Below are 23,334 nucleotides of genomic sequence, written 5' to 3'. Positions count from 1 at the left end.
CAAATCTGAGCTGCATATTTCCAGAACTGCTTTTGTCAGGTTTTGTCACATCATGGTCTTATTTCTCAGGACTTACTCCTTATCTTAATTAGTTCTTATTCACTCCTCTCTTGATAAATGATATCCAAGGGATTTTTTTTCTGCTGGGAAAATGATTCAGAAAGTATCTAGACATCTGCTTGTGACTGTCTCTTAGTGTGTGCTTTGGTGTTATGGTTTATAGTGGGTTCCTCTTCCACAGCAGGGTCTTCTACCATACAAGGTTAGAATCACACCCTGTATTAATTTCTTGGTACCTGAATTATTTATTTCAGCCCAGAAACTGGTAAGAGTTTCCTTAACATAACTCTCTGAGCAATCTGCAGCCTCAAAGATATCAACCCCGTGGTTCAAATGGGATCTTTTTGAATGTCATTTAGATATAACCCTGAAATGCTAGAGTGGACACTGTACATCCAGTTTTACTTTTTGTTTCAGCAAAAATTTCCACTATCTATCAAGACTTTTTCTGAGTTTCTGTTTGGCATTCCCAACTGTGCTTCTACCACCAATACTACCTATTACTGTAGACTCCTGGATCTAGATCAAAATTATTGGCTGTGGGTGATTAGATGCACTCTCAGGCACATCCCAAATAAACAGTGGTCTTCCCCAAAGGAACCCATCCCAACTACAGCCTGGGCAGGACGAGGCTTTGGTACATTCAGGTGTCACAGACCCGGCTGGTGACAGTGCTTGTATGTACATAGGCAGATCCAGGTGTTTGGCTCAAGACCTTTTCTTTTGCCAGAGATAATTCCAAACTCCCGAAAGGACCCAAGGCGCAAATGAAAAAGCTAGGCTGATGTCTGTCCCATGTCCCTCCTAAGTTTGACTAAGAGTATTTTGAACTATAATAGGAGCCCAGCCTGCCTTCTGCAGTTTCTGTCCTCTGAAATTCAGAGGAAATGGAGCAGCAGCAAACTGCCCCCAGCCTGCCCCTCCCTGTGAGAGCTTCGCAGCGTCTCTAATGTGCAAACATTGAAGAGATGCTGTGCTGCGCTGCCCGAGCCATTGCCTTTGCTTCAATGCAGTTAGCAAGTCCTCAGCGAAATCACCGGGTAGGTGCAGTGGCCTGGGGGGCCACTGGAATGTCAGCCCCGCCCCTCCAATAGCCACCGTTCTGCCAGGATACCACGTTTGAAGGTATCATCTGCTGGAGTGAACTGATTTAGACGGAGCAGTAAGGGCAGCACTTAAGGGCACTGATGCCACAAGGCACTTAAAACACAGATAGTATTTTGGAAGAGGTCTGTGTTCGTGGATGAATAGGGATGGATACAAACATCTTAAAGCTTTGTTGAGCTGGAGCCTCAGGTCTTATCTGCAGAGGGAAATCACCCAGAATAGCTGCTCCGCATTTATCTATACGCGCTGTGCTTGGGAAAAGAGATAGCTGCGCAGGGAGACATATCCAAGCTGCTTTCCTTGGGCTGGCTCAGCCGTGGCCCTACGTGGCCCGGGTGACTTGCCCTGCACGCTCACACGGCCCCTGACACTGCTGCTTCACTGCCTGCAGTGCCAGAGCTGATTGCACTAAGTCTGTAGCATTGTGCTGCCATCACACTGCTACCCACAGTGTAAACATCTCCCAGGAATCCCTTTGTGCTGCTTATAATCAGGGCAGTGGACAGCATGAAACAGCTACTGAGCTTTAAATTTACTCCTGTGCTTGTGTTATAACAGTCTGTTTGTGTACCCATTGCCTCCATTCTCAGGGCTGTGTCGCTTTTTAAGCATTGAAGTTGGAGTAAATGAAACATAAGAAACAAATCACTGTTTATTCTTTGTGTAGTAGATTCCAACCACTTGTTGACTGAAGCCAGCAAAAAGCTGTATTGGTTATAAACACAATATCCCTTGATATTATTTTAATTTGTAGCTACTAATTACCAACAGTTAATTGGAAGTGGCTTTTTATCTGGGGAGTTGCTAACATTTTATTGGACCTACAACATTGCCCTAATAACATAATGATATTTTTTCCTGGAAAATTCTTGTCCAATTTATTGTATCTTGGAAAATTGTTCCATGCTTTTGGCTACGAGGGCATGCCCATCCAGGGGAGCTGCCCATTCTCTTTGCAAAAAAATTACGGGGTTTCAGTTTAAAAGAAGCCAGATTTCAGCTGGGAGATCTCACATGAATGATAACCCCACTGTCCTTGTGCCGGTGCAGGACCTGCCGTGGCAGAACTGCGGGAACGCCTGGAACACCGACCGCTGCTTCTCCAACTACTCCCTGAACGACACCACCAACCTCACCAGCGCTGTCACCGAGTTCTGGGAGTACGTTCCCAGCCTGCCCACACCAGGTTTCTCCCCTCGCCGCGGTCACCGTGCCTGCCCACCAGGGCTGCGGCTGTGCCTGTTGGCGCTGTCCCTTGGGCAGCTTTGGCTGGAGGGCATTACAGCCAGCCACTGGCCATGGTGGCCGTGGGGTGCGTGGTGCAGATGCAGGTCAGGTGGATGGACAGGCAAACAGCCTCTCCACCTCTCTTCTCCTCCCTTCATCCCATCACCATGAACTTCAGTTCCCTCTAGGCTTTTGTGGGTTCTCACGCTTGTCTGCACCTGGCCCTTCACCCTCCACCTCTGGGAGCTCCAAATCCCTCTGCCCTTGATTGTTGGATTTCCTCCTAACACAGTGTCTCCCACCCTTAGGAGAAACATGCACCAGATGTCCGGGGGCCTGGGGGAGCCTGGCACCATCCGCTGGCCCCTGGCTGGCACGCTGGCCCTGGCCTGGCTGCTGGTCTACTTCTCCATCTGGAAGGGTGTGGAGTGGACGGGCAAGGTACAGTGTGAGGGATGGGCCTTTTGGTGCTGCCTCTCATTGCTGCATTGTCAAAATATCCTCCAGACTCAATTTTATTTGTGTCTGTAACTGAGATTATGGTGTTTAGAGGCAAAATCACAGTAGATACTATTAAATTCCTGACATTTACTTTTCACAGCTGTAAAAATTGTTACCATGTTTATGGTAATTTTCATTCTAAGTGCAGAGAATAGCTCTTCCCTGTAAGGTCTTAGGTCTGAGCGCACACTCTTTTTGAGAAGAGGCATTGTCAGAAATTGCTTGTATTTCCCACCTTGGGACAGCCCTTTGAGAGAGCGAAGCTTCTTGTGGTCTCCCCCTTTGGACAATCACAGTCTGTTAAACTGCCTCTGGTGGAAAAAATCTCACCATCTCCTTTGAAAATTTCCCTGCTGCCCTTTTGATATTGGTGGGAGACCTTCAGATGAGAAGCCCGTTGTTATTCCCTGTGCAGCACTCCAGGCTAGCACAGCAGAAAGGTAATTGCTCCATTTAGTGAAACAGCGATGCTGAGATGCTGGGATGTGTTATTTAGAGCACAGCATGGTGCAGCGGGACACTATTATGAAAGGAATAATCTAGAGGAGAGATCAGAAGGAAGCACTTCAGGGGTAGGTAACCTAAGCTGTTAACTTCCCCAGTGGCTCTCAAACAGGCTTTAGCTACACAGCCACAGCAAAGCCCTGGTGATTACTGGTGTGGGCCCTGTGATGAGGGATGGCACATACCTGTGAGATCCTGAAACAGTGCTGAAAGGAAAGCAGTAGAATCGTCTTGCTTGATGCATTGGTCTAGAGAAACACCAGCTTTAGCTCTGCAAAATAAGGACGTTATGACTTAAGGGGATTACTTCTGTGCACTAAAATTATCCCTGTGCAATTCCCTTGTCTTTGGGCATTCCATCCAGACTTTAGCATGCTACTTTTGTGATTAGTGTGCCCTTGTGTATCATTGGCAGGGAGAAACCTCAAACAGCCAGAAATGTTACTAGCATGGGAATGAGAGACAGCAAATGCAAGGAAATGCTGCTGAAAGTGGGTGTGCTTGGGAGCCTTCCCCCCTCACAGGAGGACACACCAGATGCAACAATAGCGTGGGCAGGAAAGCTCCTGGGCACTGGTGGGCTGATGGCTTCTTTCCCATGGGGTCTTTTTCAGGTGGTGTATTTCTCAGCCACCTACCCCTACTTCATGCTTTTCATCCTCTTGTTCCGGGGAGTCACCCTGCCAGGAGCCAAGGAGGGGATCCTCTTCTACCTCACGCCTGACTTCAGGAAGCTTTCTGACTCTGAGGTTTGTAGCCTAGTGAGGAAAGCTCTTATCTCCCAGCTCTGTCTGCATTAGGCTTCCCCAGGCACTTCCCATGAATGTTGTAAGTACTTAACGCTGGAATAACACTGTTCAAGCAGTCATGACCCATGTCCCACAGGCTGAGACAAAGCTGAGGGACAGGTCCTTCATGGGTGGAAATCTGTGCAGCAGCTCTGTTGTACTCAAGCAGTGTTATCCACAGGGCAGGGAGAGTCAGAAGTCATCCTGACAGAGGGACCTCCCCTCTGGGCTGGGAATGGCTCATTTCACTGACTGTCCTAGGGCTGGTGGTTTGGCCTTGTTCTGGTGGTCCCAGAGAAAGGACGATGTGGTGGTGCTGGCATGGGGGCCTCAGAAGCAGCCCAAGACACAGCAGCACACACAGCAGCAGTTTTTGGAAGTGCTTAGATGATGAGTGGTGGCCAGTAAGATTGCCTTGGTCAGTGGAAGCCCAGAGGGGACCCCAGACCCCTGCAAAGGCAAAATTGTTTAGGAGTGTTCCAGTTTGGCCAAATTTAGAAATATATCCTCTGAGAGAAGGCACAACCACCCCTCCCCCACCAGGTTCGGGAAAAAAATAAATTTTCCTTGAAGGAAAGTGAAGAAGATAAAACTATTTATTTACCAAACACACGGGAAAAGGAAAATAATGTTAAATGGTAAAATCTTTCGCTGTAGAGGAAAAACCTGGGGAAGTGTCAGAGTCCTCCCTTTGGTCTCCTCGGAGCTGGGGCTTGGCCCAGGGCCAGGCCCTCTGTGCCCGGTGGAAAGTCCTCCCGATGTGCTCTGATGTTACAGCAATCAAGCAGTCCAGTAGAAAAGGGAGAAAATCCGGAATTCCAGAGAAGGAAAAGCAAAGTCCAACTCTCAGTCTCTCTCCAGAGAACAAGAAACTGAAAAAACTGGCCAAAAGCTGACTGGAAAGCAGCAAGCTGGGTGCTTCCTCGCTCCCCTGCCGCAGCTGGGGGGGAAAAAAACCTGCTATCTCTGTGTGACCTTGAACAAGCTGCAAACTGCTTTGAGAAAGTTTTGCTCAGTTTTTTCCTTCCCCCTCTCAGGCTCAGTTTAGAGGCATAGAAAGGCACAAAAATTAATTTCTGGGCATAGGCAGCGATATGGGATACACATCATAAGGTCACCCCAAGACAAGGAGTCACAAGACTCTTCCTTTTTCAGCAGCAATGTCACCAGTCACCAGCTTTCTAAGCTTTAAGACCTTAAGGCACTGGGCCAGCTTTTCAAGCTGCCTTCCTCTCCTCTGTAGTTTTAAACAGGATGCATGACCCTTCATCCATCCACCTCCATCCCACGGAGCAGCTTTGATTCACACATTTTGGAGGGCTGAGGATATATATCTGATGCTGGGCCAGGTTGCACTTTGATACACTGGACACATGGGAAGGATGCAGATCGCCTGCCTTCCAGTACATAAAGGGCCCTACAGGAAAGCTCTTGAGAGGGACTTTTGACAAGGATATGCAGTGATAGGACAAGGGGAATGGCTTTAAACTGAAAGAGAATAGCTTCAGATTAGATATTAGTAAGAAACTCTTGACTCGGCCCTACTGACAGGGTTCCCTCAGGTCCTGGCCACCCCACTGGGCTGTGCACCCAAGGCCACAGCTCCACAGTCTGCACCCAGTCCCCTTGCTAGTCCTGCTCTGAGCTGCTGCAGGACATGCACCTGCAGCACGGAGTCCCCTTCTGCTGCACTTCTCTTCTGGCTCCTTGTCTGCAGGTCTGGATGGACGCAGCCACGCAGATCTTCTTCTCCTATGGCCTGGGGCTGGGCTCCCTCATTGCTCTGGGGAGCTACAACACTTTCCACAACAACGTCTACAGGTCAGTTGTTTTTCCATCCTCCTGTGTGGCAGGGAGTGCTCATGGGTGAGGGAGGGGGTTGTGGTGAATCTGCCTGATCTCGGCTGTCCCCTTGCTGGCAGCATGCAGCCTAGGGGACAGACACACTGTGATCTCTGTAGAGGTGCTCCCTGCCTGCAGGACACTTAGTATGTCACCTCTGCTACCTGTCCAAGGGACAGCACCAGCTCTCCACAGGGCTTGGTCTTTTGTTTACCCCACCCTCTGCTCTTGGTAGGGACTTGCAGGTGGATTTTTCTCACTCTTTCTCTCTTCCAGAGACTCCATTATTGTCTGTTGTATAAACTCCACCACAAGCATATTCGCGGGATTTGTAATTTTCTCTATCATTGGCTTCATGTCACACATCACAAAGAAGTCGGTGTCAGAGCTGGCCTCCTCAGGTAGGCAGAAAGCCATGTTCAAATGCAACAGCAACCTGTAAGAACCATTTGTAAGTGAGCATGGGGTGCTCTTGGGTCTTTCCTGACTAGATGTGCCGAAGTTTTATTTTGCTGTGGTGAAATATTTAGGCCATTTGCTGTCTGAAACCTTCCCATGGAGAATGGATGCTACCTGTTTTTGGTAGATGTGACCAAAATTTGAAGTCCCTTTTTCATGCAAAAGCTTGAGATTGTGATCTCAAAATAATTTTTAACCAAGATTGGGACTGTGTCTTTCTGCAGAAAGACATATTTTGAAATTGCTGTCTTCCCAGAGAAAGCTTTTATCTCAAGAAACAGCATTTTGTGATGGAAAAAAAAAAGGGCACCAGGAAAGTTGTAATCAGCTCTGAATATCAGTTTATTTTTCTAGCAAAGTGCTCCAGCTCCATTTGGTTGCAATAATTTGATGACTTTCTTGCTTGCAGGACTTGTTTCTCCAGTCATTCCTGTCTCCCCATCCTGCCTCCATGCATCCCACTGGGTTGCTGTGTCACAGGCACAAAGGCTCAGGTGTTCCTAGCTCCTATACAAAAACCCCACAGTTCTTGGCTGTAATTGTTGTCTCTCTATTTAACCATGGCTCCTAGCCCAGACTTCCCATCAGATGCTTTGTAAACATGGGCTCATCCCTCTTTTCATTACTGCAGGTCCTGGACTGGCTTTCCTCGCCTACCCGCAGGTTGTCACACAGCTGCCCCTGTCCCCACTCTGGTCAATCCTCTTCTTCTCCATGCTGATGATGCTGGGTCTGGACAGTCAGGTGAGTCAGGTGACCCAGGGACAAAGTGAGGGAAGATACAAAAATGTCTTCAGGTACAAGGGTGGTGTCCCCTTCTGCACTTGGGACAGTGCTAGCAGAGCGTTTTTTCACTCTCTCGTGGTGAGGGCTGTGCTTTCATGCAGCATTTTGGCATTGTTGTTGGTGCCAACTGCAGCCCTGAGCAGAGCTGCAGCTCCCTGGCCTGGTCCATAGGTTAGCAGGGATAGGTCCTGGCAGAAGGAAGGAGTCGTGCCTTGGAAGAGGCTGGTCCCTGGGTACCCTGGTTGCTTTGCCATCAGGTAAGTTTTACAAGATACTTGAGGGGGAAGCAGTTAGATGTAGCTGTTAGATGTCTCCACCCTGCCCCCTCAGAGCCCTTACAAAACAAAACAAAAACCATTATCTCCGTGTTTTTACAAGTGGTGATACTTCTTTTTCCTGATAATTCCACATAAAAGTAGCTACCCAGTGAAGCAGTGAATTGCAGCGTGCCTTCCTTTTGAGTGCATCAAAATCAAAGGTTCCTGCAAAAACCTGCGCTTGGTCTGTCATATCCTCCCTTGTGCCCACATGCTCTTCTGCTGCAGCACAAACCTCCAGTACAAAATGGATGCTCTCTTGGATTACAGGTAGTGTTCATAAACCCAAGCCTCCTTCACAATCACACTTGGTTTCCAGAAAAATCTAATCAACCAAATCTGGTTTTCAGTCATGTCACACTCTCATAAACAGATTATAAAGCTCATGACTGCATTACCACAGACATTATTTAGAAAAAAAAAAAGAATTAAAAAAATCAAATAATGCCTAAATGTTCTGAAAGAAGCTACATTTACAGAAAAAAAAAAAATTATCTCCATGGATTACTCACTCAGTGCTGGTAAATAGTCCGAGACATGACAACAAGCCCTGTAAGCACTCTGTGGAATTTATTTGCTGCATTTGCTTCTAAAACACCCCTTGAAATTCTCCACATCCCTTCTGACAGGCAGTCTGGGAGGGCAGGCAGTCTGTGGGGGGCTATCGTTGCCTGGAGGAAGAGGCTGGGGGGGAATGAAGCATCAAAAGGAAAACAAGCTTTTGAAAAGCACAGCTAAATACATGCAAAGAAGCTTTCTGTCTGCGTGCTGGAGCTCTGATTCATTCAAACACACCAGCAGCAGCATGGCAGCTTATGCATATAAAGCAACCAACAGCAGTGGCTGCAATTCCACATGCATTCTGAAGCATTCCGTTAAAAAAATAATTGTTTTTCTACGTGCTGATTACACATCCTGCGTGGCATTTGCAGATGGGGAGAGGGTATTTTTCATTTGGGTCAGCAGCCCAGTTCTGACAGACACCTCCCTCCTGTGCCCTCACTCGCGTGCCTTGGTGCTCCCTCTGCTCCGATCCGGCCGGGCTGCAGCTCTCTCCCGTCTGGACCCTCTTTCGTAATATGCTGATGCTTCCTTTTAACCTACCAGTTTCCAGGTCAGGCATTTATTCCCCAGGGGAGCTGGCAAGTCTTGTGACTGTCAGCCTGTGTCTGCCCCATATGAGGCCACCTCACACGGGTTGGTCATGAGGCTTTCCAGCTGCCAGCAGTGAGACCACTCTCATGGATCTCGGCTGCACATCTGGCAGCTGTGGTCAAGCTACCCACGGGTCCGTGCATCCCAGCAGGGAGCTCTGTGTGGCTGAGGAGGGAATAGCAAGCCCTTGACATTGGGAGAGGGTGGGAGAGAGACTCTCCTTCAGACAGAGCTCCTGACTATATTGACTCCCAAGCCCAGACTACTGGACCCAGCAGCTTGTGTAATAATTAAGTCCCTGAACAGGAAAAAGAGCAAAAGAGAGAAGTTAATGGAAATAAAATGCTTAGGAAAGAAATAAGATCGTGGGGTGATACATGAGGAAGAGAAGAATATGTACTAAAAATTGTGGCTGGAGAGAGTCGGTGGGAAAAGCAGAATTTTTTGGAAAGCAGACTGAAGAGGCAAGAACAGGAGGCCCCAGTGCTCAGCTCCTCACCACTCTGAAAGCAGAATGCTTTCATTCAGGTGCCTACATATCTTGTCCAAGCAGCCAAGGTTTGGTCTGTAGGCTGGGAAAAGTGAACCTCAGGCCAGGCAGCTGCAGTCCCTGGGGCTGGAAAGCTGAGCCTCCTCCAGGATGCATCCCCTATGAAGTCTGAGGCTGTCATGAGGCAATTTCCACTAAATTGCCTGTTCTATGGCTAGAAAAAGCAATGTACAACCATTTGCTTCTCCACCTCATCCATTACGCAGGAGCTTAATTTTCATAGGAGACAAAGAGAATTCAACTCACTTTGTAGCCCTGTTCCTCATCACCCATCTCCCTGTCTTTCCCTCTGTGCATTCCCTGACTTTGATCCTTCTTCCTGCACCAAAGGGCTGTCAGTTCTACTCCATCCCATTATCTACGGCACCATTTTCTTTGCTCCTTCTCTGCTGGACTCCACCCTCTGCCCCTGACCACCCCTGTTTCCCTCCAAGCCCATTTCCCTTTCTGGTCTCAGATCCCCTGGCCCTGCAATGTCTCCAGCAGTGCCTGGCCGTGCATCCATGTGGAAGGAATGGCTTTTGACGGTGGTTTTTTAGTCATGCTATCTCTTCACACTCTGGTGCCGGCTCAGTCCTGACTCTTCCAGACAACAAGCCAGGTGGGATGGGGTGAAGAACTCATTGTCAGTGGCTATAAAGGCAGCTGAACCCATGCATGAATGGCAAAAGATGCTTTAATGGCACTCGTGTCCAACAAAAAAGCTTAGCTCATTAAAAATTCAGGTGGAAGCAGTTGAGCTTTGACGCTCCGGGAATACTGGCTTTCTGTGCGGGTGTAAAACCCTGGGCATGCACATCTCCCTTTGCCTTGCTCCGGCCCATGTGGAAGCCAGCCCCAGCAGTCAGCAGTGTGCAAGCTCTTCCCCCATCCCTGCCCAGCTATAGGCTCAGGCTCTCCATTGTTCTTCCACACATCTTCCCAACCCCCTGCTGCTCTTTTTGGTCTGTATACCTTCACCTCCACTCCAGGGGCATTTTTTATTCCCAGGGGCAGGGAAGTCACTGACATCAAAAAGTGATGAAACCGCTTCAGTTTTCATTGCACTGTACATTTGCTCAGCGTGACCAGGGAAGCCAGTTTGCTGCCCTCATAAATTTCCAGGGTTGTAGCTAGAGGCATGATGTGCTCTCTGAGAGAGGTATGTTACCTGTAGTTCCTGGGAGCGAGATATAAAAGTAAATCTCACACTTTATCAAGAAATAGGAGGGAAGGATGCACTTCACATATATACAGTCCAACTGCCCTTGTGTCAGAAGGCAGAACTAGTAGGAAAACTGGAAGGCAACACTCATGGGGATTTTGTTATGTGTTACGTGCAGACAACATTATTATACTGTGCCTGGTACAGCGCTGCACAAACCATCCAGGGGTTTCCATCTCTAGAAAGATGCTGCGCTGTGAGGCTGGGCTTTTGGTGTGCTGCATGCATTTAATGTTGTGTGCTTGAAAAAGTGAAATAAAGCCAAGGACTGGGTAGTCAGATGTTATTCACATGCACACGAGACTGGGTAATGCAGGTCCTTACTGAGTGTTTTAGATCACTGAACAGCACAAGTGCTGTTGCCACGGGCGGAGAAGAGCAAGAAGGGAAGAGCGATCAAAGTCCGGCACATGTCCCAGCAGCAGCCAGACACACAACTGTGACGCAGGCCCTGGCACGTGGGGAGCAGGGCAATGATGGGGAGGCCCTAGAGAGTTTGGGGAAAGAAAGTGGTGGCTTTTCATGAGAAGCAAAAGGCAGAGATTTATCTCAGCTATTTTTAAGTATTTAACTTCAGTGATTTTAGCTTCATCTATATTCAGTGGGGAGAGAGATGAATTTTCAGAAGATGGTTCAGACCAACTTTGTGCAGAGATGCCTCTTTCTTTTCTAGAGTCTGCAGAGAGTCTATAAATCACTAAGGTTCTCAGCACTGAAGTTAAATGTGTGTGGGGTTGATGTCAGGCTAAGATACTTTTATATCTATCCATCCATCCATCCATCCATCCATCCTTGGTGTATGCCTTCTCCCATAGTTCTGCACTGTGGAAGGGTTCATTACAGCCCTGATGGATGAATACCCTCGAGTTCTGAGAGCCAGGAAGAAGATCTTCATCGCAGTGGTCTGCTTCATCTCTTACCTCATTGGATTCTCCAACATCACGCAGGTACAGACGGCTATGCTTGCCCCTCCATTCCTGACACCTTTCTGGCCACCCTGGCATAGCACAACACCAAAGCTTTGGGAGAAGTGACAGCATTTCTGCTATTCTGGATAAAGGGGTTTGCTCATCACTGCTACATCTCAAGTGACTTAGGATGCCTCCATCCTATTGGTGACCTACAGGTCAGTCTGGCCTGGTGTTCCGCTATTTGCAATAAGGACTCAAGCCAACAGAGGCCAAATTTAGGGAATGCTTGCTGCAAAGAGTTAAGATAACACAAAAAAACCCAGTCTCTTGGGGGCTTTAACCTCTGGAGCTGAAGCTGAGGTTCACATGAGGGGAACTGAGGGCTGGGTGGTCTGAAGACCATTTGTGGAGCAGTGTGAGTTCATGAAGAGGCAAGGCAAAACTCCTGGGAGGGACAGAGCACACTAAATTGACTCCTTCTAAAGCAGAGGAATATAACAGAGCCTAGTGAATTTCTTCTTTTCTCCTCACCCTCGGCTATGCTGAAACAGGCTGGGTAATTGTCTGCAAGAGCACATCAGTTTTGCTGCTGGGAACCAGACTCCAGTGGAAACATTGCAACAGTGGCTGTACTGTCCAAGGAGATTAACATTAAACCAACAGTCAGAGACAGTAGAAATCCAAGCTGCTGGCTGATATTGTCGATCATAATCTATAACTGAGCTCCTTGACCTTGTTTTTGTCTTTTAAGGGCGGCATTTATGTCTTCAAGCTGTTTGATTACTACTCAGCTAGTGGCATGTGTCTTCTCTTTCTTGTCTTCTTTGAGACCATCTCAATTTCTTGGTGTTATGGTAAGCACAAAACACCTCGTTCCTGTGTTTCCCCTATGGGCATAGTGAGTTACTTAAAAAGCCGAAGCCAGTGACAACAATGACAATTTTGCAACTGAAAATAGCTTAGACTGATAACTTCAGGAAATCAGGAGTGGAAGGCTGTCCTCTCACTTCTGCAGGCCATCACAAAGACCTCTGCGCAGACTGGCAGATACCCGGGGTCCTTCCCTCTGGGCCCTCAAGAGAACACCAGGAACATGGAAGCTGTTAGCATGAGTTTGTGTCCCAGTACCCCGTCCCCTCCAGCTAATGCTTCTCATGCCACAGCATTGTCACCCTCTTGCTGTGCCTGGCCTGTGCTCTGCCATGAGAAGAGGGGAGGACCTCTCATGGTACAGAGATGGGGGTTTTTTCCAGTGCTCATTTCTTCTTGTAGGTGTGAACAGGTTTTACAGGAACATTGAAGAAATGATTGGCTACAAGCTTTGCATCTGGTGGAAGATCTGCTGGGCCTTCTTCACACCTCTTGTCTGCCTGGTAAGACCCAAGGAATCCTGTCTGCAGGAGGGGCTTTAGAAAGGCCTCTAAATGGGCTTTAGGGAAACACTGTGCTCTCAACCCAGCACAGGTCTGGTGTAAGGGGGTCCTAGGCAGACTTGGGATGGATAAAGTGATACAGGAGCCTCTTTCACTCTGCCTGCTGGAAATCACCTGTAAAGAAGTTCTAGATGATTGCTTTTAATCTAAATGAGGCCATCAGTTTTTAATTCTTTTTTTTTTTTTCTGAGATGCCAGAAGATAAGCAAAATAATTTAATGTTTTAAAAAGCTGTTATTGGTTCTGGCTTTCAGCTACTCCAGCTTCAGCCTCTGACAGGCTTATGAGAACAAAACCTATCACCAAATGCAGGATAACTGACTTCAGAGCAATTTGGCCTTTGCAGGCTCCTACCCTTTCAGCAGAAGCAGTGCAGGCAGTGGTGTGATAAGGCCAGTGACAGGAAGATGAAGACTCCTGAGACCAGCTGTGAGGATGCTGTTAACTTGCATAGGAGCTGCTGTGGGGGCGCTGCTTGTCTGAGTAGTCTAGTGAAGAAGGAAATCAGGGGTATTCCAATTCCAGCTTTTTACGTAGGATAGGAAGAAATTATATGAAATTACCAGCTGATGGGCTGAAAGAATCTAGACTAATGTAGAGCTGTTGGGTTCCTGTAAGGCTGTTGGGACCTAAGAGGATAATGAAGCAAAGAATGGCTGGACCCTGATTTTGCACACTCTCCCCTGCAATGGCTGGGGATCTTTTCCAGGGTGTGTTCTTCTTCAGTGTGGTGGAAATGACCCCTCTGACACTGGGAAAATACGTCTATCCTGCGTGGGGACAAGGCATTGGCTGGCTCATGGCCCTGTCCTCCATGGTTCTGATTCCAGGGTACATGCTCTACTCTTTCTTCACCTCAACAGGGACTCTCCGGCAGGTAGGAACAGCTTCACCATTCTGCTCTCTGCTCAGGACAAGTTCCTCCCTGAACTGAGCCTGGACCAAGCAGCCCTGTGCTGACAGAGCTGTCAGACTGCAGCAGGCTGGTGCTGCAGGAGCTTTGTGCACCCTCTCCCCCAGGGAGGGCTCAGATCAGTCCCAGGGCACTGAACAGCCTCCAGTGACATGGGCTCGCTGGAGAGGACCTGCCAGCACAGCTGAGCAAGACACATCTGAACCCTGGAAGCTCTGCTGGGCTGTGGCTGGACATGCAGGTAGACCTTCAGGTGGTCTACCCCTATGTCTGTTGTTCCTCGTTGAGATTTGTGTGGTCACCACCACAAAAATGGAGCCCTCCTCCCCTGAATATCCCTTTGGTGTGGGGTATTGGAGCCATGGAAGAGTTTGGGAAGAAATCTTTGAGGTTTCTTGACCCAGAGAAATCCCAGCTCCTGACAGTCCCTGGCTATGAGCAAGTTTTCTTGGCACTCCTCAGCAGGGAGATCAGCATCCTCCAGGCCCGAATCCTGAAATATCTCAGGCTAGGCCCTGCCAGCAGCAGAGACAAGCACAGGGGTGGTTTGTCATGTGCTTTTCAGTTCACTCAGTCACTGAGGGGTTAGGAAACAAGAAAGACCCACAATACCCACCACACTAGCCTTGTTTAAAACATTTTCTTTAGTAATTTGCGCAGGATTTTATGTAGCAGTGAATCATGAGCCTCTAGGTCACACCCTACTGTTCAGATTTTATTTACAGTGTTGACATTCAGTCTTGAGAGCACTGTGCCCCAAGTCCCTGGCTCGGTGCTGTCTGCCACAAGCTACGGGTGTAGGAAGTCACCCCAGGAGTGTTGATTTATGGCTTTCCCAGCCCAGCTGGAACAGCAACCAGATGCCATCTAAATCACATGAGCTTACTTTAGGGATGCCGTATTTTAACAAAGTTTGACTCAGAAAAGTTATGGCTGGAATTACTGGGCTGAGGTCAGCTTCGGGTTCTCTACCTTTGAGGTGAAGTTGCAGGTGGGTTTGCATTTTCTTCCTCCCAGCCTTCCATTTGGATGGGCTCTGATGTGGGAAGTTGGTGGATTTGGGGTCTCAGATCTGCTTTCAGTTTCTGTTTTCTCATCTGAAGCTGGGTTTAGGTACTTGTCCTTCCTGCAGGACTCGAGCCAGGGTGTTATGTCAAGCCACTTTGTTGATTTCAGGTTGAAGGCCAGGGCAATTCCAATAGTAGGCCCTTTCTCAGACATTTAAAAGATTCCTTATTTACTCATAATGTGAGTTGAAAAGGGGGAAGGGAAGCCTGAAAGCACAGATATGGGTTCAACTCTTTGCCTACTCTCAATCCTGTTCACTGGAAATGGAGAGAGCACATCACAGCATCTGGGGGAGCCCCGACTGCTCTGCAACCTCCCAGGAGTAGCTCGACTCCTCCTGACCAAGGGCTTGTGCTGAGTACATCCATAGTGCTTCCAGAGTGCTGTGTACTCCTGTGCAGCCCCAGGGGCATGGAGGGAAGCCCCATGAGTGTGTTTCCACCCATCCCCTCAGCATCTTGTGCAAACCATCAGTACCAGTAAACAGTATGAGTGGCTGATGTGCACCCTCCCTATCTGACTCTTCCTCTAACATTGCCCACAAACATCACGAGACCCAGACCCCTCTCAATCATTCATAGACCCAGAAGTGAGCAGCAGATGGCAGCAGCAAGAAAGTAGGCTAATCTGTGTGTGCCTGTGCTGGTAGCAGAGAGACAGAGAGAATTCTTGGCCTCTTATATGCACAGATCCTGGATTAATTTGTAATAGAGCTGGAGGGAAATTAGATGCCAATCCTGAATAAAGTGGTTTTGACAGACAGGAAAGATTACAAGTCATTTTGATCCTACTGAGCATGAATGCGAGAGAGGGAAAAAATACCATGAATGGCAGAAGCAGTTCAGTGAACATTTCAGGGACTTCACCCAGCAACAGCCACTTCAGTGGTGTTGGAGGGTAGGAGCTTGTTTCCCTTTACTGGAAAGAGGTTCTACCTGTCTTAGTGAGTCTGTTCAGGTCAGGCTTAATCCTCCTCTGCATTCTCTTCTGCAGTGCTCAGCATCAGTCCCTCCCTGACTGGCAAAAGTGGTTCATTCTTCTTCATCACTCTTGATGCCACACATTTCCCGTAATGATTTGCCCCTCCATATTTTCCTGGGTTCTTGCTTCACTTTACTTGACTCTGCAATTTTCTTTTGATCAGCTCAGGGTGACAGGAGTTGCTGCTGTGCACAGGTTTGTGCAGGCCGATGTTCTGATCTGCATCAAAGGCACAGACTGCAACCTTGTTAAGCTGCTGTAGTTACTTAGTAATGCTTTGTAATCAACCCTAATGGGAAAATGAGTCTGCTCTGAAGCCTGTGGCATTGCAGCTCTCTCTTGTTCCTCCTTGCCGCTGGTCTCGCCTCTGTTATCAGGGTGCTCCCCATGTTTCAGGTAAAAGGAGGAGCTGCTGTGCTCTGTGCAGCATCAAAGCAAAGGTGACTTGCAGAAGCTTTCGGGGTACTGCCAAATGCTGGAGGAGTCGCTCCATGCACCATCCCCTCGCCCTGTAACCAGGGTCAGCTCTGAGCCTTGGGCCGAGGGTCCCAGCCCTCAGCTGCTGCCCCCAGCCCTGGCTGACACACTCTCTCCTTTCGTTCCCGGGCAGCGTTTGCAGCAGATGACACAGCCCAGGCCAGAGGTGCACGCTCAGAACAACGGCCTCCAGCCAAAGACGTCCTTGAATGGGAGGATCTCGGATGCTGCCGTGTAGGAGGAAGGCCCGAACTCCTCACCCTGCCCTGTAGCTGCCCACTCCACGTTGTCCCTCAAGCTCCTCTGGCACAGCTTGCTGTCCCTGGCTCTGCAGTGGCTTTTGCTTGTCCAAGAGAGGACCCGGTGGAGGAACCTGTTCATGGCTCTTCCTCCTGGCATGGCTGACCAAGGCCCTGAACAAGCTGCCACCAGGGCGTTGTGCGGTGACCATCTTCATCCTGCAACATCCTGGTCCAGGCCCTCAGGGAGGAGCAGCTGGTGCCCACGTCTTCCTCCTCCTGAGGAGAGGTGGTGTCTCTAGAGAGCTTAGACTGATTCCTGTCCACTTCTGTTTTTCTTGCCTTTCCACGTGAAACTCCACAGAGCATCGCGCAGCACACGGCTGTGCTTCACCCCAGAGAGATTGCTGCCACCAGGTTCAAATCCCAGATGGCTGTTGATTGATGGAGCATAAAACACCAGCAAATACGTAACTGGAGGGGATGTGCAGAGCAAAGGATTCTAGTGCAGAACAAGGGATTCTAATGAGGAGTTCTGCATGCTGGTAGCTGTAGGACCCTACACCCAGAGAAGGCCTTAAGGACAGTGTGTGCTGCTCACAGGTGCCGTGTTTCAGCCCTGCACAGTCTCCAGACGTGTTCGCTGCATCCATTGGGGCTGGCACTGTGAGCCAGAGCCCAGTGGAGCAGGCAGCCTTTGTTTTCTGGAGCATCCTGCCCTTTGCAGCTGTGTGCAGTAGCCACACCCTGACCTAAAAGGCAGCTAAAAGGGTAAATGGAGGGCTCCTTGCTACAGGCTGTTCAAGTCTCCTACACTGACCACAAGCTTCATGCAGAGGCAAGGCTGCGTGATACAGATTTTACAGCACTGTGCAAATCTCCACCCAAGAAGAAACAGGGTAGTTTCTGCCAAGCACGCTCTCTGACTCTGTCCCTGGGTGGGAAACAGTAAGGTGGAGCATAATGCCTATGGATGGTTCAGTTTGCACCTTTTTCAGGAAGTGGCCACACCTAAATCCCAGCTGGTGGAAGGCAAGAACTCCTGAGGCAGTTGGCAGGATGCAGCCACCATGCTCATACCCACCCCTGTGAACCAGTGCTGACTTCCCTTGGGAAGTGTCTGTTCAGTCAGCTGCTGTCACTGGCACATCCCAACTCCCAACACACAAACCACAGAGGGCTGTGAGTTCTTGTAGATGGTGCTGGAGGAGAGTAACACCTTGGAGAAGGCTGGGAAGTGTTTCAGAGCCATCCTAAAACAGCAGCATATTTCTTGGTGATAAAGCTTTGTGAAAGGAGGTGGCTGATCACAGCACCACGTGTAGGTGTGGCAGTGACGCTGCGGTTGTGCCAGCCTCCCAGTGACCCCGCACAGAGATAGCCCTGTACACAGAGTGTTTGATGAGCACACATGCTGTGACTCAGTGCTGATTAGTCTCTCCCCTCCCCTGGCACAGCATTGCCAGGTCTGCTCACACTCCCAGCTCCAGATCAGAATCAACAAACGCATAAATGAGCATCCGAGAAAAGGTAAGTCCCACCTACCTTTCCTACCAAAGAGTCTGGTCTCGGAAGTGACACACTGTAGTCCCCCAGGGTCCTACTGCAGGTGACAGCTGAGTGATGAGCCTTTGCACAATTGTCTTGCACTCCAATAGTAGCTTCAAAATGCTGCAGGTTGGCCCTGTGCTCCCTGTCCCCAGGACTCGCCAGAGCACGGGGCCAACCTGCTCTCCTGCCAATCTTCCAGCCTGTGGATCAGTAACAGAAGGAACAAAGAAGTTTCCTGGTGAAAGCTAAAGTCAGACCCCTTCAGGAGTGGGTCCCCTGCCAACTCATCGGTGAATCTTGATTAATGTTGCTTCAGATGTGTAACCAATTTGTATTTGTACACATGGCCCTCAGCAGTTATGGCTGCTGGGCAGTAAGTTCATGTTTTGTGGTGTCCAACACCCTGAGCTGAGATCATGCCCTGTCCTACGTGTAATTGTTACAGTGTTTGTGTCAAAAAAACCGCAGCTGTTAAATAGACATGAGGAAATGCTGAATTTACAGGCTTGGTATTGTAGAGCCAAAAACCAAACACTGAAAGCTGCAATCATAGCTCATTACCATTAATCTCAGCCAGTTACAGACGTGTCATCTTTCCTTGTCCCTTAATTGTCTGTGCCAGTATAGCTGAAAACTTCTATTTCAATTTCACCTATTTTTATGAACCAGGGCAATAAGGAAACCACTCTTTATAAACATGTATGACCTTAGAGAGGGACATCTGTGCTCAAAAAATGTGTTAAAGCTCTAAACTTTGCAGTAATGACCCTTCTAGAGACCTGCTTTTGCCTGTGCATCCAGATCCCACAACCTCCCTCCCCTCAAGTGCAGACTGAGGGTGGCATAGGTGCGTGATGGGCAAAGGACTCAATTTTTGAGCGAGGCCTTAAAACCATGGAAGACTTTGTTTCTTCCAACTTCATTGGGGCAGCTCAGGTCTGAGGAAGAACAAATCAGTGTCAGTGGTAATTTTTTTAACTCTTGGCCAAAGAGTTTGATTGCTGTCAGAGCTGTTCAAAGGTTGTTCCTCCAGAGGAGTGGAGAAGGAAGGGTCCAGAAAACAAAGTTCTTTCCCTGGTTGCTGAGGAAATCTCTAAACTCCCAATTCATATTTGCTAGGATTTTAGCCCCAGCATCTCTCTGACTTGTGGCCCTGCCTGTGGTACATCATTCCAGATGTAGCAGCAGGGGCTGCTCATAATAACAATATTTGGTGAGATTTAACCATTTACTCAGTTTTCTGCTTGTGACCTTCTCCTTTGCTCTCTCTCCTGCCTTGATCCTTTTTGTTCTCTTGCCTCAGTCCTTCCCTGCTATCATCTGTCCAGTGGAAATTATCTACCTCAGCTTTTCTCCTCCTGCTTTCTTAGTTCCACTACTGTCAAATTACAGCTCTCCCCCTTTCTCTTCTCCTTTCTATTCTTTCCTTATTTCTATCTCTTTCTATTATCACCAGCCTCTCTTCCTTGTTTCTCTCACTTCTTCTTCCAGCTTAGAACTCCTTCCTGCATGCCTGTGGCTTAGCCTCTTGCTCAAACCTTCTGCCTACTGAAAGCTGGAGCTCAGGATCCCACAGAGGCTCTAAGAACCTAAGAACCAATTTCCATCCCAATATCAAAATTATAATGAAGTTCCAGATATTTCTCTTCCTCTTTGCACCAGAAAATGTTGTGCCATGCAATACTATCTCCTGGTATTTTCAGAAAGACATTTCAACCCACATTCCACCAGTGTGCACAGAGCTGTGCCTGTTCTGAAAGATTTTGTGGCCTTTCCTGTTTTTGCGCTACTTTATTTCCACCATGAATATTTGGATCTGTGAAGTCTGGCATGCATAACCCTGCAAATAGGAATTTGCCCTTAGTCAGGCTCTGTCTGATGGATTGATCCCCTTCTCCAGCATTTCAAACTCATCCAATCCTTAGCACTAGAAGAGCATTCCCACCTCCATCAGGCACAGGTTTCCCATCTAGAGTCAGGGATGGCGATAGACCCCCCTAAGCTCATCCCACACCTCTGAAATGCCACTGTGGGTGGGTCTGTCAAAGCAGCCATACCTGTTCATTGACTGCAAGAACCACTTTTGTCCTGTTCCCAAGGTGTGTCACATCTGCTGACCACCACTCTGCTCCTCATTCCTTCTGACTCACCCAAAACAGAGGACACATAGCCAGGGTGTGGGATGCTCCCCTGTTCCCGCTGCTGTGGTTCAGAAGGGGATTGTGGTCCCCTGTGCTCACCTACAGCGTTCCTGCCTTTCCTCTGCCCCCTCGCCTGCCCAGCACTACCAGCCTCTCCCGCCCACCATAGGCAGCCACTTGAAATAATCCTTTATGAAACCTCTTAATTCTAAGAAGCTATTTAGGGACCTGTGTTCAAATCCCTCTGAAATCCTCTTTTTCCTGAGGCCTGCAAAATATAAAATAAAAGCCACTGCCCTGATCCTCTGCTGCTGTGGGGGCTGACATGGGCCATAGGAAAGGCAGGATTGTTCTGTTGCTGCTCAAGAGCTGCTTCCCCTGGAGATCGGGGTGTGATCTTCTCCCATGGGAGAGGGGAGCTCTTCCTGCTGCCATTCTAGCAGATGTGCTCCAACAGCTGGCAGCTGGTTGTAAAACACGTGTGCCATGTCCATGACAGGATATGATGCCATGTGGCACTGCAAGGCTTTGCCTGGCCAGCCACTGTGCAGCTTGTAGTTTCACCACAGCACTGTTAAATGGTGTGTGGAGAGGAGTTGTGTTGTGCATCAGGGGTGCCCTTAAAGCTGGTGTCATTCTGGATGAGCAATTTGTCCTGATCCCTTGCCTATTCCAGGGGGCTTCTCTCGAGACTGGAGGATCCTGGTTGCATTTGATGCTGATGGCCAAATGGGGAGAGGGTCTGCATCACTGAGGGGACATATCCACTGTGGTTTGGCTTGTGTTGAGGGCTACCAGCTTTCACCAAGCACTGTCTGTCTTCCTCGGGAGCTGAGTGCATGAGGCGCGGTGCTCAGCTCTGTGTGTCAACACTGGCACTGGAGGCCACGTGGTGTGCACGCACAGGGGGGTTGGGGTGCATCCCAGCATCCCCACTGCAGCCCTGGCTGAGGCAGCACTGCCACGGGCACTGTGGGGCTCCTGACAAGTATGTGTCCATCATGCCTGTGATGCTGTCAGCCGGGAAGTGTCCGTGTCTGGAGATGCTCAGGAGAGGTTAGTGCTCCCCGCGCCGATACCAGACAGCCATGACGCTGATGGAGATGCCTCCTGACAGCCCAGCATGATGCCACTGCTCTGCCAAGAAAACGGCACCAGCATTCACCAGGCCCCAGGGACCAGCCATGTGCCCTCGTGGGGTGGCATGTGTCCCCACCACAGCTCCTGGGGACAAGCAGCCCTCACCCCCACAGCTGCAGCCCTGTAGAGAGTGGTCATGGAGGGATTTATCCTGGGGGGTCAAGGTGTTTCTGCTTGCAGATGAAAAAAACCAACTCATCAGGAAGGGACTTGTCTGAATCACTGGTGTAATGATATGGGGAGCAGGCTGGCCTCCGAGGGTCCCCCAGCCAGAACACAGGGGCAGGTAACCTGCTGGGGGGCACTGCTGCCTGATCACTGCATCTCCCACAAGCCCAGGGGCCACTGGCAGAGCAGGGCATGGTGGCAGAGCTGGATGTTTTTCTCCCTTTGAAGGCTGCATGGCTTGGAGAAGACTCTTGGCCAGTTTGTATTGCATTGAACTGTTCAGGAAAATACAAATATCCCTGCAGTGACCCCATAAAGAAACGCGCCTGCTAGTTTTGTGCTGACGCTGCTGACCCAGATCCAGAAAAAATCTGCTCTGTGTCTGTCCAGACAAAAGGTTCTGTCGTGTAAACTCATCCCTTGCCATCAACCCAAAGAGCACTGCCTACTGCCTGCTCAGTGGCTCCAGAGCCCCTTACACAGCCTTGGGGGTACATCAGCCCCTGGGTTGGCCCTGGGACATGGTGGCATCTGTGCCCCCATCCCAGCACACAGGCAGTGCCAGCTCCCTGCCCTGCTCTCTGCCCATCCCCAGGGAGCCCATGTGCCTTTCGGACAGTTTGTTCTTGTCTGAGTGGCTGAGCCCATTCGCCTGCCACCCTCTTGTCTGTGCACCCCCCTCCAGCACACGCCAGAGCTGACTGACACACCTCTAAAAATAACTCCTGGGTGTGAAGGAGGGCAAGAGATGGAGAGGGATGGCTGCACTTGGTTGGAGAGGGGCAACGTCCTCCTCTGCCTCTCCCTCTGCCTCCCCTCCTGATGGTGCCACCATGTCCTGGCCAAGCGGCCACTCTTTGTCGCTGCCTGCCCAGCCCGTGGCACAAATACTTTGATGTGTTTTTGAAGTGCGTTTGGTCCTGCACGGGGGAGAGAAAGAGAGCTGACATCTCTGTCCCCTCTCTGCACTTACTGCAAATGAAGGGATTAGAAGTTATTATCCAAGATTCTTATTTTAAAGCGGCTTTTCAGCTCTGTGAGGGGTGATGCTCCTGGGGGAGGTGGTGACAGGGCAGCTGTCACAGCCCCAGTCACCGTGGGTGCTTGGGCATCGGCAGGCGAGGCTCAGTGGCACTGGTGTGCTCCAGGCTGCGGGAGGGGCTGTCGGAGCGGCACTTCTGCAGGGAGTGGGAGAGTGTGTGGGGGGGGCTCTGCAAGCCCGGGGTATAGGGGTATCCCACCCCTGGGCACTTGCCTTGGCACTAGGGAGTGCAGCCAAGCGCTGGGTAGGTGCCACTGTCAGGCTGCACAATGGATTCACAGGAGATTCCAGACGTTTTGAGCTCTGAAAAGAAAGAGTGGGCTCTTTCTTTGGGAATGGAGGGCAGAACTATATCAGCCAGCACTGTTTAAATGGGAACTATCTGGGTGGGCAGCACAGCCACGGTGAGTGATATGGCAGCCCAGACCCCCTGGCAGCATCCCAGCCACTGCCTGGTGGGGATCACATGTACCCAGCCCCGTGGGGGCTGCCCCCATCCCTGGCAGTACCACGAACCCCAGAGTGACCCTCCAGCTGTGGGAACTCCTCTGCAGGGCAGAGCCTCGGGACCTGAGTGAGATCGGCTGCTGCCAATCCCTGTGGAGCATCTGCTCTTGGGATGCTGAGTGCCAAATTGCACCAGCCCAAAGCATCCTGCAGCCCTTGGAAAGCTTCTGTCCCACCCTGTCAGCAGTGTCTGCTCTGAAGAAGTACAGTGATCTTTCTTCTTTTGCACTTCTTAACTCCTTCTTCCCATTGCATTCGTGACA

The 23,334-nt window shown here is 49.7% G+C and overlaps 1 protein-coding gene across 7 annotated transcripts in view; it reads left to right on the top strand.

Annotated features, from left to right (window-relative positions):
* LOC121675160 (sodium- and chloride-dependent GABA transporter 1-like) overlaps nucleotides 1–18,645 on the top strand; it is a 33,710-nt gene extending 15,065 nt beyond the window's left edge. For all 7 annotated transcript variants that reach the window (XM_042050291.1, XM_042050292.1, XM_042050295.1 and 4 more), the window contains 11 exons: nucleotides 2,218–2,327; nucleotides 2,703–2,835; nucleotides 4,014–4,148; nucleotides 5,905–6,008; nucleotides 6,306–6,430; nucleotides 7,120–7,232; nucleotides 11,316–11,447; nucleotides 12,163–12,265; nucleotides 12,684–12,784; nucleotides 13,554–13,721; nucleotides 16,417–18,645. In XM_042050291.1, the coding sequence (XP_041906225.1) occupies nucleotides 2,218–2,327; nucleotides 2,703–2,835; nucleotides 4,014–4,148; nucleotides 5,905–6,008; nucleotides 6,306–6,430; nucleotides 7,120–7,232; nucleotides 11,316–11,447; nucleotides 12,163–12,265; nucleotides 12,684–12,784; nucleotides 13,554–13,721; nucleotides 16,417–16,521 (1,329 nt within the window). In that variant the 3' untranslated portion in view covers nucleotides 16,522–18,645. The remainder of the gene's footprint in view (nucleotides 1–2,217; nucleotides 2,328–2,702; nucleotides 2,836–4,013; nucleotides 4,149–5,904; nucleotides 6,009–6,305; nucleotides 6,431–7,119; nucleotides 7,233–11,315; nucleotides 11,448–12,162; nucleotides 12,266–12,683; nucleotides 12,785–13,553; nucleotides 13,722–16,416) is intronic.
* Nucleotides 18,646–23,334: the final 4,689 nt, after the last annotated feature.

The sequence above is a fragment of the Corvus kubaryi genome, unplaced genomic scaffold (genome assembly GCF_017639235.1).
Source record: "Corvus kubaryi isolate FWS band 111438036 unplaced genomic scaffold, C.kubaryi_AGA036_p1.0 72, whole genome shotgun sequence".
NCBI classification, from domain to species: domain Eukaryota; kingdom Metazoa; phylum Chordata; class Aves; order Passeriformes; family Corvidae; genus Corvus; species Corvus kubaryi.
Note: the sequence above shows the minus strand (reverse complement) of the source record. Positions and strands in the feature narration are given on the sequence as shown.